Source organism: Asterias amurensis, chromosome 2, assembly GCF_032118995.1.
Source record: "Asterias amurensis chromosome 2, ASM3211899v1".
In the NCBI taxonomy this organism is placed as follows: Eukaryota; Metazoa; Echinodermata; class Asteroidea; order Forcipulatida; family Asteriidae; genus Asterias; species Asterias amurensis.
The window spans coordinates 17,627,619-17,643,226 of record NC_092649.1 but is presented as its reverse complement, the minus strand read 5'-3'; the positions used below and the strand labels follow the sequence as shown (position 1 = coordinate 17,643,226).

Genomic DNA, 15,608 nt, shown 5'->3' with positions numbered 1-15,608 from the left:
GATATTAAGTGATCTAGTCTGACCATGGAGGAAATAAGGACAAGTGCATTGTGTTTTGCCAATCACTGTTTTGTTGTTTAGGCCGTGTCCGAATTGGCGACTTTGGCTACAGCTACGTCTAGATCAGCGCGTCTGTCAGTGTTGAAGAATAGCAGATGCGCGCGCCCTAGCCGTAGCTGTAGCCGAAGTCGCCAATTCGGACACGGCCTTAATACGGGAGGAGGAAGTGACCTTTGACCTTTCAATCTACCTGGCATACCTTTCAAGGTTGCAGTTGCAAAAACTCAAATCAAAACGACGATTTACATGCATGATGACCAGACGTACTGTCTGTTATTGTCTTATATCCAATCCAGTATGATAATATGACGTATTACCACTCTTTTGAGAACGTCACCATGGTCCTCCTTACGCATCTTGTGACGTCATCGTATGTGCTTCAAGCGTTTCTGTTCTTTGGTTCATCAGTAAAATGTAACAGTAACGGTGAGTCACAATATACATTGAAGGGTTGGGGAAAAGCATAAATATAGGAAATACTTTGCTGTAATGTGGCTTAAAGAGAAACATGCTTGTATAAGTTCCAATAGAAAGCACCCGCCATTAGTGGTCATTGTGTGACATACCCAAATCTAGGTGTCAGCAATAAGGGAATCAATGTGTGGTGAAGAGGTTTTCAACTAATGGTTTAATCCCAACGAGGCCTGCCGTCGATTTCACTAAACTCTTCATAACTTAAGATTGATCTTAGGACTTAGACGAGTCCCAACCCTGCGCTGTAGCGTGCAGACCTTAAGATTAATCCTACGTTAGAACGAGTTACTCGTCCTAACTCCTAGCGTTTCGTGAAATCGGCTGCTGGTTCTTGATAATTTTACCGAGACGGAGGTGCAAACTCGCGTGTCACGCCCATGTTTCAACACTTTTTTGGTCATAAACAAAGGTTTATATACACCCACGTGACGCGCTCTCCACCAATAGGAATAGCGAAACTGTCTGAGGTATTTGTGAATAAATATTTATGCGCAATAACAGCAATTAGTATACCGGTACGTTATTTCGGTGGTCGTTGTTTCAAATCCCACTGCAGTCAATTCTTTGTTCACCCCCAAAATCAATAAGTAATAAAAAAAAATAAAAAAATAAAAAAAATTAATGCAATATCTTTCCCTCTCTCAGAAATACAGGTGATTAATTCAACGAGAGATTGTCGAGCAGAATTCGACGATTGTCAGAGGGAGGGTAGATCAGCAGGGGTGGTATGCGGCACGGACGGCCAATCCTACCATAGTGCCTGCCATCTGTTTTATCAAACGTGTATTAGCGGCAAAAATAATCAAGTCGGATACATCGGGGCCTGCCAATACCAATACGCTGACAAAGAGGGTGAGACTTCAAGATGAGAGTATTTGTTAAGAAGGTGTGGTTTATGGGAGCTGGGCTGGATTTTCTCATTAAAACAATTACAACCCAAGTTTTTATATATAAAATCATATTTATAGCAATTCAGGGGTAAATTACTACCTTATAGTTGCAATATTTCGTTCATTACAGGGAAACTCGCATATCGCCAACCAGCAACCAAACCAGAGCAAGTTTGAAATGATCAGGCTAACCAATTTGCATGAAACATGAAATAGATAATTTCTTCACCACTCAACATGCCCTTGATGAAGAAGAAGGGCCCACATTGGGTTTAACCAATAAAATATTTTACGAAATCATTCAATACAGCAGGAGCTGTTCGTAAGACCAAGACAGACTCTGATGACGACGACCAATCAGAGTTGGACACAACATCATCGGCAACAAGCTCATCTGAAGAAACAACCGACGGTGGCCAAACTGGCGACGGTGGCCATGCTGGCAGCGGGGATAGGCCTACCGGGCAGCCGGGAGAAGACGATGAAGAAGATGAAGAAACCACTGAAGATGAGAGCGATGAAGATATGACCACACCCAAGCCAACACTTCCAACATCCCTCCCTTCGAAGCCCGCGCCGATGTATTGCGTTGACAAGTCGGGCCCTCAAAGCTGTAAATGTGGAGTAGGCCTACAAAGGTCGGTTAGGGAACTTCCAAAACTTCCGAAGTTTCCCAACTGCCCCCAAAACACAAAATGTTCCTTAAGAACCAATTTGGAAACCGATACCCTCCCTCCTAGGATTCCTGGTACCGCTGCCCCGCCAGTTGTATCCCGTCTCCCGATGGGAGCCAGAGTAGCTGTGGCGTTCTCATCTATAGCACTCGCATCTTTGTTGGCAGTAGTCGCTTTCCGATTGTACTCATCTAGGACTATGAGTATAACAAGGAATCGACAGGCTTCAGATGAGAGCCGTGATCAAATTGAAATGACTCCGATACTCTCTGGACGGTCTGGATCTGTACAAACATATACACCAATGTTAGCTTGAATTTGAAAACAAAAATGTTGTAAAACTTTAAGGGTGTAATAAGCTATATTGTGCAAAATTTGGACACTGCTTAGTGTAGGTTTGCAGGTAGCCCTTCTATAGCAGTAGTCGTAATTGGCATTTGGCAACATTCATTTTGTTAGCGTATTGACCGATATCAAACAACAAGTGACCCCTTGCATTGACCGCCATCTTTGATGAAACATGCACGCGGGAAAGGCTTTCATTGGCTGAGAGTCGTGCGCAGCGCGTACCACGCGTTTGTTCATAGTTTTACACCAAAGATTGTGGTCTATGTATGAGCAGTTCGTCTATTATTTTCGCTAATACACAATCATCCGGCTCCATCCAAAATGGACCGTAAAATATTCGCTTCCATCCGGAATGCCTTTCGTATAAGACAATTATTTAACAGCTTCTTGAGCAGGACCAAATGGAATGGGGATTGCTATTTAAACCTGATACTATGTGTTCGTTTATCATTTTAACCGTAATTAAGATATTTTTTACCCTTTTTCGTTTATCACCGATCAACATGTTATTAAGCCTCAACCGAAGATCACTTTTTGCCATCTTCGTTCAAGCTGGTCTTTAAAACCGGCCACTTACCGGATGTTGTTGATATCTATCTCATTTCCAGTATACTGAGACTGGAATAATAAAATAAAACATAACATGATAACATCACCGGGTAAAGTGTCAAATGACGTATGTTTGCAGTACCATTGCCGACACGATGGTTCATCATAGCTTAATTACTTTGCATTTATTTTGGTTTTAATGATAATACTCTATAAGTTTGCGCTGGGTTGTGTGTGTGTGTGTGAGTGTGGGCATGGCTACTATTGATAACCGAGGACATTAACAAAAGGGATCCGAGAAAAAGTCACACCGGGGACAGTCCTCGGTAGATTTTGTGTACAAAACCAACGGGGACGTCTGAAAAATAAAGTATGTCCAAACAATGGGAGAACAAAGAGAAGTCCACGGTCTGCACCATAAACATGCTTGTGTGTGTGTGCGTGCGTGTGTGTGTGAAACAACCATAGCAATTAAGGTGAATACTATTGATTAACATTAGACAAGAGTAAACGTCCGGAATCCTGCGACTGCTGACGTCACGCCCCTTTATACAGTCTGTTTCTCTGATAAATTTAAAGTTTGTAACTTCCTTTTTGAAAGTTCTCTCAGCGTGTAGTGTTCTTCACTTTTTTATTTCGAAGTTATTTTGTGTACGGTCATTTTACTCATCAAAGGAAGCTTAATTTATTGATCTAATTAGTAATACTTGACCAAGTACCTGTCCTAATTTTGCAATCCTTTGTTAGAGTACACGTGCCCGATAGTGTGTATAACACTGGCCTAAAACAAAGGAATTGAAACAGATTTAATTAACGCTACCGGATATGCGCCTTGCAAATACACACATCTGTAATCCGGTACAATCATAAAGCACGTCTGCTTTTCAACTCATTACAAAAAATCGGTTTACAAGCCTTGGCTAACCTCGAATTCAAGAGGTTAATTGTGCGTTTCCTTGCGCACGTATACACAATCCCATCCATGTGGATGCACGAGATTCACGTAAACGGCTGCGACGCGAAATGTGTCTGTGTGAGAGAACACATGGCTTGGAAGTGATTGCGGTATAAACTATGCTGTGAGGTTAGGCGCAATTTGACTTCATTTTGAGAAACTGAATCGGAATACTCATTACTACTGGTAAGTGGAATTTATGGTTTCATTAGATTTATAAAGTTAAACAAAAAGTCACACTAAGTTCAGCAGAACTCAAACGCAGACTATTATAGTTTCATCTTTTATGTACAAAATAATATCGCAAAACACCGGCAAGTACGTTCAGTGTTGTAATAGTATTCAAGCTAAACATTACACAAATACTTGCTTTTGGCAGCATTAAACTGTTACTGGCCTTGGCTGAGGAATGGAGACAGAACAAACAATCTACATTTATTTTGTCATGCGAATCTTTATTGTGATCACTAGTATAGTATAGTGTATAGTGTATAGTTGAGGAATTTATGGTTCCGCTGGTTATTCCCGCTGTTGCTTATCGTTGCTCAAGTTTGAGCGAGCAAGCATGGACCTATTAAAAGGAGGACGAGTGAGAGAGCACCAAAATATCGGTGGATGAAAAGGCCAATTACAATATAATAGATTTCAGATTTCACTATAATTGTTTGAAATTTAACCCATTATGTTATAAGAATGGCGGGGGAGGGTGGGGACACAACCTCTGCCACATATCGGGCACGGTGTATGTTGGTGTTTATAAAAGCAAAAAGAAGTTGGGCTATAAAAGCAATATTACTTGAACAAGACACGATTACTATGATTTTATTGCTCTGTGTTTGAATGAATCTCTTGCCCTGCAGGAAGAAACCAACATAATCAACCCTCAGATGGTTCTCCTCGGGACGTACCGGTACGCCGTGACTCTGGTCTTATTGTCATTCTCTTTGGATGGTCGCTGGTTGGCGCAAGCAGATGATTCGGGTAAAGCATTTATTTTCTACTTTTGCTCAGATACGCGCTTGTCATTCTTACGTTTTGTTGTGCTAAATATCAGTTCCTATGTATTAATGACTTAAATCATTCCACAAATTAATGACTTCAAAACACACGTACGTTCTTGTATAGAGCACTGGAGAGCTGTTAGTATTATTGTTATGAATCGACCCCCTTTGAAGTAACGCAGTTTTTTTTTAGAGAGGGTTTATTTTCACTCAACAATTTTAATACAAGTAAGGCTTCATATTTCAACAAGAAATATGGTCGGGTTATTTTGTTTTGTTTTTAAACTGTCATGGATGTCTGAAAATTCACACGTTTCGACTTTCTACATTAGGAAGAGGTCGCCCGGGTCTTCTGCCGCCTTGCGGACCGTGCCCAGCCCATCTGAACCAGGGGGCGGTGTGTGGATCAGACGGTCTGACGTATCAGAGTCACTGCCGGCTTCGTCATACCTCGTGTCAGCAATTGAAGCAGAGAGGCCAGACGGGGCTACGTGTGGCACACACTGGGGCCTGCCCACCTGACTCATACCAAGACTTCCGGGATAGATCAGGCATGTTGATTTTCGTTGCGATGGTTGGGCAATTTTGTTTTTACTACTCTAACAACAGACACATCCATTGTGTCTCTGGAACTTGGGTCACCTTGTATTTTATAACTATACAATGGGCCCAATTTCATAAAGCATGTAAGCACGAAAACTTGCCAGGCAAAGCATTGCTAAACAGAAACGGGTTACAATACCAGCCAATCTTACATAAAGTTAACGTTGTTGTGACTGGTAGCCAACTCATGTTTGCTTTAAAGAAATTTGCAAAGCATTATTTCTTTTTTCGTTATGAAATTTGGCTCTTATCGGATCTTGTATATGTAAGAAAAAACAATGGACAGGCCTATGCCATCGGGTTTTTCTCTTGCCGCCCTTTTGACTAGAAACCTAGCCACTCATTAACTGTCTTGTTTCGGGCGTCGGCATACTTCCCACTCATAAATGCAAGGAAACAAGCTTACCATGTATACATCCTGGGAGGAAAACAGATTATTGAGCAGAATGAAAAAATCAAAAATGTATATTTTACATTAACCTTTCTCCGCCCCCTCCCCCCCCCCCATTCTTTCGACAGCGTTATGTGGGTTGCCTTGCCCACCAACCAAGGTAAATGTTTGCGGCGACGACGGCCGTACATACCGGTCCAAATGTCATCTACGCCAGGCAGGTTGTCGGGAGAAACGGCTGATTAGAGTAGCCTCCAAGGGTCCTTGCCGTAGGGGCGAGTTGGGTATAAACCCGCCCGGAGGTACAGTGGCAGGCACTCTTGGGGGTAACTATGGCGGTACTGGAAGAGGTAGAGGTCAGCCATTAGAAATTGAGGATGAGAGTGAAGAGGATGACTCAACAGAAAGAGGAGATGGAGATGATGAAGACGACGACGATTATGATGACGATGATGGGGATGACGACTCTGAAGAAGATAATAACGGTATGGAATCATGTTATTATCAATTTCCTATTTAAGACTTTTCAGCCTTGGGTGGGTCTATGGCGCCCGTGGGCATCGTGGAGGATGGTGCACCCTTCACTCACTTCGCCTTTTGCAAAGCTCAGTAATATTTTGATTATAGTATAAACCACGGTCCACACCCTCCCCTCTTAAAAAAGAATGTGGTCGATTATGCCACTTAAGTACTTAAGTTACTATGTTACCATTGCCTTTATTCCAAACCAAACCAAACTAACACATTAAATGTGTGGAACTAGTTACGGTTTCATGAGCCGGGGAGGGCAAACATTTTGTGATCAAAATGTGTCGTTTCTATACAGCTTGCTACAGCTTCATGTAGTCCCAATGGGGCTCTGCCTCAAACCATGGCCCTACAAACACGGAGGAAGAGAAAAATTGATAGTCGTGTGGCCGTTTCACCCAGAGAAATGGCTGTAGCACAATAGCGTTATGAAATAATGACCGTTAGACTAAAACTTTACAAGTGAACTCGGCATTAATAATTCCCGTTAAATCCTATTATTAGATGTCAATCCAACTTATCCAGCAACAAATCCACCAACTATGACGTCATCTGGCTTGACATCAAGGTTTACAACAGACAGACCCCCTCTGACAACAATGGGTGAGAATATGTTTTTGTTCGTTTAATAGTAGTCGAGTGTTTGTTTGTGTGGTTTTTTCTTCCAGCATTATGTTATCTTATGAAAACAAATAACAAAATCCATTCGTTTTCAGGTCCAGGTTTATTTCAGTGGGTTTTATTTAATTTATAAATAATTGTTTTGGTTTGTTGTATATTATGATTTTTTTCAAATTAAACGTGATCTTGGGATTGGTTGTTAAACTGAAAACTCTTTCGCTCATTACATACTGTTTTTAGGTCTAACCACAAGCCATTTTGGGCATCAGGCATGTTGGACATCATTCAATAAAACCTTATTTCTATTCCATTTCTATCGAATTCGTTTCAGCCTTTCCGCCTTTTCCAGGAGTCCCCGAGGCCACCGTGCCTCCCATCCCAAACACGCCGGAGTCAACGCCGCGAACGACGGTACCGTGTCCGACGAGCTGTCCGCTTGAAACGAGCTATGTGTGCGGCACGAATGGACAGACGTACAACTCTGAATGTCTCCTGCGATCAGCTGCGTGCCAGGCTGGCGACCCTGGCATACAGGTACACAATATACAATTGTTGCACGCTGTGACGGGGTCCATGGCGTTTTGTACACTCGAGGGGGGAAATGGAACCCGAGGCGAAGCCGAGGGTGCCATTTTCTCTCGACGGTGTACAAAACGCATGGACCCCAGTCACAACGTGCAACAACTGTTTTGTTATACCTTTGTGTATTTGTTATTCCTCTTCTCGAAGTTCTGCTGTCATCTTCAAACATTATTACGACGGACTGTTCATTGTTTAATAAGCAGACGAACAAGAAACAATTCCCTCGAACCCGCGGTTATTTCGTACACAGCGCGAAATCGACCAACGCTGGGAACGATCAAGGTGATGTACACCGGTGTACATCACTTTTCAGGTTACCCGGCCCCCGTCGAGCCATGTAAAATGCGTTTTTGTTGCGCGTCACATGATTGATTCTCGACCAATCAAACTTAACAGTTTGTTACTGAGGTATAAAAAATGGTATTTTAGAACCATATAGGGTGAGAACAGTCAAAACCGCGAATTGTTACAAATTGCATTGATAAGAGTCAATTATGCACGAGAACAATGGAGGTCGAACCCACTCCCACTGTTGTAGGAAGTACAGTGTGTTGTTAGTTTGCTCTTTGCAATTATTGCCATGGTTTTTTTCTCTGTCTATACACTATTGTGTTTTAAGTGTTTTTGAATCGGTGACCCTTGTAGGATATCTCTGCGTCTGTCCATGTTCCTTGCTCTATTGTCTGTCTTCACTTCTCATTGCTGTTGTAATTTGTAATTTTCGTCAGGTTGCGTACATCGGACCATGCATCGAACCACTGCACTTTCCCTTTTTTGAAGATCAAAATCCAGCCTTGCCGAGGCCAGAGCCCACAATAGTAGCAGAGCCAACCGAGGCACCAAGGCCCGTAACGGCAGCCATGCCCGACAGACCACAGCGTCAGAGCTATTGCCCCTCTGAAGACGAGTGTTCTTTGCTGTACCTGCCAGTCTGCGGTTCAGACGGCGTGACTTACCTCTCATGGTGCCACCTTAGGGTGGTCGCCTGCGGGAACAGGGTGGTGGTTGATTCACTCTCCGTTGTGCACATGGGAGAGTGTCTTGAGCAAGGGGAAAACGGTAAGGAAAGTTCATTCGTTGATTTTTCATTTGCACTGAGGCCATTGGATACCCGCACCACAGTGTTTACGATTTTCATTTTCAAGGTACCAATGTTAACCCTTGTTTCAAGTAGGCCTATTATACACTAGTGTAGTGTTGACGCTGACTTTTCTTTCGACAAACGATATAGCATAGAGGGAAATGAAATGTCCCAGTGCTGGAGTCTACTAAACTAAAACTTAGCAGTGTGTGACATTGTAATTTTTGATGATGTGGACATCTTGCTTTGAAACGTACGTATAACTGAGACTATATGAACAACAGTCTTTGTGCTGGTACTTTCACAACGTATGGTGAGGTTTATAGCTCAGCTGAAAAACAAGAAAAATTTACCATCAATAATTATGAAACAGTGTCCTGGGGAAAATAGTTTGTTTTTATAGTGTCTGATGGCAGTAAATATCCATGAACGCTGAACATACTATCAAACAACACAAATATATTTTATAAAAAAAATTAACCCCGCTCAAAAATATATATATATATATTAAACCGGAGGTCGTTGGTTCAAATCCCGCTCTAGTCAATTTTTCTTTGTTCGATCCTAAAAAATCATTTAAAAATGTACCCAGTCAGTTTCCCGTGTGGTTTATTATTTGATATATATATATATATATATAATAAGAAATGAACCGAACAGTGTGACCTTGTTTAAAATGTGCTTCCCATTAGGGATTAAAATATCAGGTTAAACCACGGTTAAACCAACTAAACAAGTAATTTCATTATTAAATGTTCTATGTTCAGGATGTGACGAATCCTGTTCAGACCAGTTTGATCCAGTTTGCGGTAGTGACGGCATGACTTATTACAGCGAGTGCAACATGGGACGCATAGCTTGCCTTCGGGACGAGAGCAAACCCGAAGTTCGTCACCAGGGATCATGTGACCATCAACCATTGGGTAAGTTAAACCATCTACATGAACCTCATCCATGGTTAAGCAGCAACTAGTCCATGTTTAAAAGGGGCGCTGTCGTTCTCACAGTATAGTCTTTGGGCAGCATGCATGGTTGGCAGACATTCCATTCTGAGCTCTCACCCAGTTTACACGCGCGTTTTTTTATGTGTCGGTCAATAACATCTAGTAACTGGATGAAAGTTTATTATTTTGTCCATGCCAAAAACATTATTATCTCGTGCGCACGACATATTATCTCGTGCGACCCGGAGATTATGATACGATCCACGCGTTTGCCGCTAGTTGCACTCGACTCGTGGGCGCCGCCATGACAGCTACCGGAGGGTAACGGATAACTCAATACGGCACTAAAAATTGACTACTTTCGCTTGCTGTGCGCAGGCATCGCATGACGTAATGCTACCGTATTTGGCCATTCGGAAAACTGAACACAGCGGAAAGTTGAAACCGCCACACCGGGACACCTCAACAACCTCCATGCCCGACCAAAAGAGGGTGCTGGACTTGTCTAGATCCTCGCCGCCAGCTGATCCTTGTTTTGCATGTGGCCATTCGGTAATTAATGGGGTTGCAACTTGTTTCTCTTATGCAAATAAAGATGGTGTGGTGCGTATAGCCACTCCGTAGCTTCAACGCCTACACCGGCTGACGATGAGTAACTTTGACTGGCAATTGTGTTCTTTGGTACATCAACATTACCACTGTCGTGATGCTTTTTGTTGGGGAATTGTTTGTTTGTTTCCACGAATCGATTCAAAGAAATCGTTAAACAAAAAAGTTTTTGTGGCAGCTTACCGATTACTCCACAGTTTCCAAGATAAAGATAGAGCACCGTTGGATAGAGCCAGGGTCCGTAAGCACAAAACGTGCTAAGCACATACAAGTATTGCTCAACAAAAATGGGTTACCAGCAAAAATTCCGTTAAGTTTACATCGCTGCGACTGGTGTACCGCTTAATTTTGCCTATCATAACAATTATCTGCTGATCAGATTATGAAATTGGGCCCAGACCCGAAGCCAGTCGATTGTTTGGATCATGTTTGGATTCTACCAGAAAAATTAACGTATTAGGACAAAAGAAATAGTATCACGAGTTTAAAGGCAGTGGACACTATTGGTAATTACTCAAAATAACTATTAGAATAAAACCTTTCTTGGTGACGAGTAATGGGGAGAGGTTGATGGTATAAAACATTGTGAGAAACGGCTCCATCTGAAGCGCCATAGTTTTCGAGAAAGAAGTAATTTTCCACGAATTTGATTTCGAGACCTCAGATTTAGAACTTGAGGTCTCGAAATCAACCATCTAAACGCACACAACTACGTGTGACAAGGGTGTTTTTGCCTCTCATTATTATCTCGCAAGTTCGATGACCGATTGAGCTCAAATTTTCACAGGTTTGCTATTTTATGCATGTGTTGAGATACACCAACTGTGAGGGTTATTCTTTGACAATTATTAATAGTGTCCACTGCCTTTAAAGACAAGTTTAATAAGTTGTTTTGTGTCTTTATATCCTGGTTTGTAGATTGTCCAGAGAGCTGTCCAGGGATTAATGACCCCGTGTGTGGAACGGATGGGAACTCGTACCCATCCCTTTGTCTCATCACAATGGCATCATGTCAGTCCAATATTATTGACGGACAAGAACTTCAAACTGCGTATAGAGGGCTTTGCGTTAATGGTAGGTGGATCCTTAAAACCATGAACAGTCCTTTATTTTTCGGGAGAAGTTAGTAATTTAAAACATCAGTTTTTTTTTATGGTGAACTGGGAAATATGTTTACTGTATTAATGTGTTGTTTCACGTCATAGAAATAACTCTTACTTATGCACTACCGGTATGTACCATGCATGGATGAGCACCGTACCTACACACACTTCTTACGATCTTGACCACCACTTTATTAATATCTACACAAAAAACGTTTGAAATTGGGTGGTTATTGGTGGGGGGGGGGGGGTCTAGAGCACTCCGTTGGTTTTTTGGATGGGGGTTTTCAAATTAAATCATCTTTGTACATATGATTAAACCATCGAAAATACCTAAGCACGTGTGGACAGCATATTTTCAGTTTTTTTTTTTTTTTTTTTTAAATCGAAATATAAAGGGAGCAGATGATATTTTTTAGAGAACAATGACATAAACAAACCTATTTACAATATTATTTAACTACGACCGTATGGTCATGACATCACGTGCTTATAAGTTGACAATCGGTCTCAGAGTGATTTGTTAATGCTGATGGGTAGATATCGAGATATTTTAAGCTACATAATAGGTTGTTTAAAATTCGAAAATGGACCCCGACTTGAGCATAAATTAATTTGCCCCAACATGTTTTTCTTTCTTCCTTTCTTCCATGCTAGAACCATGCCAGAAGAGCTGTCCGACCAGGTCATACTCCCCACTCTGTGGCTCCAACGGGCAGACTTATCAGAACGAGTGTTTCCTCTGGCTGGATATGTGCAGACATCCGGAGCTAGTACGATTTGACGAAAACTGCAATCTTGCTATCCCATAAATAAACTACCCTTCATGAACCCTGTTCACACCGCCCAACAAACTCACAGGAAATTAACCCCGGGAAGTTATTGGGTATATTTCATCCATGTTTTATATAAAAATCGCCGAATCATTATTGAACATATAATTCCAAGCACAGGGAAGCATGTCGTCATCATTCTTTGATTCATTTTGTTGGGGGTGATTCAATAATGATAGAACGAAAGACCACATATTTTTAACGCATACAAATACATTGTCGTCTTTTACTATTACTATTATTATAAATCTCTTTAAACAAGAGTGCTTGCAATGGACCAGAAACTCATGATGGTGCAATTTATTTTTTGCTCAAACTTATTCAAAACTGCGTCTACCGACACTAACGCTTAATTTGGTTTGGCCGTTTAACCCAAAGAATTAGCCCATAAGATTTGTAAATATTTAAAGAACAGTATTTTGTAAAGCTTTTTATGCAATTTATTCAAATGCAGTTGTTGCAATCTTTTTTAAACTATGAACTGAGCTTAGCATTCCACTTATACGTTGTTGTGCAGATCCTTGGTATCAATGGGAACTTTAATTTTGAACTTGCATTGGCTGGACTACCAATGTATGATTGTACCTAGCCATGGTTGTAAAAGAGTATGAATCTGCTTAGTACATGTTTTAAGTTCTTCATTGCAATTTAAATGAAACGTGTATATTTGACATAATAAACCAATATCCAACAATAAATATTTTGATTGGAAAAAAGTAAACAGTTCTTTTTGTCAAACGGTTAATTATTAATATTATGGCTGGCTGCACTTCTTATTTCCCCCGAAAATGTTGTTCTGATAATCATTTGCCTTCCACATTTGCTGCTAAGTGGGGTTGTTCTTGAGAGGAGTTGGGCAACATTTTCACTAGCACAATACGCTCGGATTCGACAGTTGAGTGTACATCCGTATTTCGTGCATTTATTTCATCCTGTTAATACTATCAACTATCAAGAACAGCTTGTCTGACTGGACTGGGCCTACTCTAACCATGAGCCAAATACCATACTTGTAATCAAAGGCACAATTCCTGCAAACATTTCCGGCGGGTCTGCGGACCGCCCAGGAAGTTTACTATCGTAGATAGAAGTTACATCACAGCAGTGTTGCGATCTCTCCACTGGTTCCCTATGCCGACGAGAATTGTATTGAAGTTATTTTTCCAAATCTGGTCATTCAATATCATCTCTCTGTATCCACTTGACTGTACTAAACGCCACACCTATAGGGATCGTTCATTTGCACTTGTTCTATCTTCTATCTGATTAACCTCTTCGTTAATTGTCCACACTTTTAAGTCACCCCAAGACTCAGGGTTTTTTTCTAAAAAGGCATATTTTTTTTTATTCTTAGCGTTTAAGTTACTTATAATGGGTGATTTTTTTGCTCTTGTAAATAATGCGGGTTAAAACAGAAACTATCTGTAATTTTTTGTTTCAAATTGTTTCTATACGAGAAACTGAATAGAACATCGATCACTAGGCAGGTAATCCCAGCTGAAACACCCCTTTGTAACTCCAAAACACCCGGCGTGTTTCAAGCTGTGAACGGCACCCCTATCATCTCGACCATGTGACACTTGCCGCCGGACAAAGGGTGAATCTTTCCCATTCAGAAGCAGCTTTTGGAGTGGTCTTTTCTCCCATCAAATTCACTGAAGCAGTTCATTAAACACAGGTACCTGCTACCTGTTTACTACGACCAGAGAGGTTTTGACATTGCATTGTTGGGGAGCTATTTTGCTGCATTCAGCTTTCTGTTTGTTGTTTAACTTAAATTTACAGCGTGTTGATAGTCTGGAGATTACAAGCAATAAATCCTGCTGTAGTAAACTCCAATGTCTTTCCCATTATTTGGCTCGACATTGGTTTTTTTGCTCCATGGTTTTATCATGGTTCTACCATGGAGGAAATAAATCTGTCTTATGTGTTGTTAAACTTTTACAGGCTAACCACCAGATTTCTTGAAATCGAATTGATCGAACTAGCATAAAATATTGGTTGATTTTTTTTTCTTTTCTTTTAAAAGTCACTTTCATTTGATCAGCGATTTCCTAACAAATTAATGCTTATGAAGGCACATCATACATCTGATCTTTCTATGCGTAAATTTGGTTCTGAGAAGACTCGGAGTTTGTTAAAAACCACCAGCTCTTTTCAAAACGACACAACTCTATAGAGTTTTCTTTGGGTGTCTCCGCAAACCTTACATTGTATACCCACCAAACGCAATCAAACAATTTTCATACTAACTTCGGATTTTCCGTTATGGTTAATATATAAAAGCGTTTGTTTTGAAATTAGTATGTCGGACGGATGTTTTAAAAGAGAACGATTGACACAAATATCCCTGAAATATGCTTCTACTTTTCCTTGTTTATTATGTTTCAATGAATGATGACTAATTCCAGATCCTTTGAGGTCACAATTAATTATCACCGTGGTTACAATTTACAGTCATGAAAAAAGTCAGGTTGTTTACGTGTTCAGCATTCCTGTACATTTGTGTTGATATATTACACATTACAGGCCATTTTAGCCACTTGGCCAACCTTCAAAAGGACAATGGATGTATAATGTACGTGGCGTAATGTTGTGCCTTTTTTTTTAGTCGGCGAAAACTAGGTTCCTGCGCTACGTGCACCTTGCTAAACGCCTACATGGAATTTGATCAGATCTCAAAGCCCAAAGCCTCGCCTTCGGCCTGATGGTCCGACCATTGAGGAGAGCCGACCCCCCTTCCCTACCCCCTCCCCCCGCCCCACAAACAAATCCGACATTTTATAATTCCTTGGTCCGTTCTCTATGCTCATGCTCGGAGCAATCAATGCTAAAACTACTTTTAAAACTCCGGAGTCGGTCAATGTCGGGTTATATTTCTATTTGTATGTGGTCATGCTCAATTGCATGGCTTAAGTAACCTCATACCATGGAGGTAGGATTACCTCCATGCTCATACCTATAGTGCCCGGAGAGGGAAATGGCTACGAGAGAGTGAACTTTCTGTCCACTTATCTACAAACATGCTACAAACAAGTACTGATCCATACTTACGTAATGCATTGAGACAGGGGAAGTAATAAAAATAGTTCATAAGGAGATAATTGGATGGAATTTATTGAAGTTGCGTGAAATAAGGAAATTACGAACAAGGCCTTGCACTATGGGCCATCCGAGGTGAACTTAATATGATTTTTCTACACTGTTTAATTCATAATATTATCCTGCATTTCTCTGAACACTACACGTTCAAAAGTTGAAATCATTTCATTTTGCTTCTTTGCCGCCGCAATTTCAAGAATGGAGCTTTATAGTCTAAAAAGTAAGATTCGAACCCAAAGTTTTCCCTAATTTCAGAATAC

The 15,608-nt window shown here is 41.0% G+C and overlaps 1 protein-coding gene across 1 annotated transcript; it reads left to right on the top strand.

Annotated features, from left to right (window-relative positions):
- The first annotated feature begins 226 nt into the window (after positions 1 to 226).
- On the top strand, positions 227 to 12,932 carry LOC139950049 (uncharacterized). Its single transcript, XM_071948681.1, has 14 exons — positions 227 to 486; positions 1,180 to 1,386; positions 1,735 to 2,408; positions 2,999 to 3,053; positions 4,108 to 4,136; positions 4,811 to 4,931; positions 5,284 to 5,502; positions 6,074 to 6,430; positions 6,978 to 7,076; positions 7,426 to 7,628; positions 8,405 to 8,735; positions 9,525 to 9,680; positions 11,229 to 11,384; positions 12,071 to 12,932. Exons 1-14 carry the CDS (start codon positions 366 to 368, stop codon positions 12,223 to 12,225), a joined length of 2,883 nt encoding a protein of 960 aa, XP_071804782.1. The 5' UTR covers positions 227 to 365; the 3' UTR covers positions 12,226 to 12,932.
- Positions 12,933 to 15,608: the final 2,676 nt, after the last annotated feature.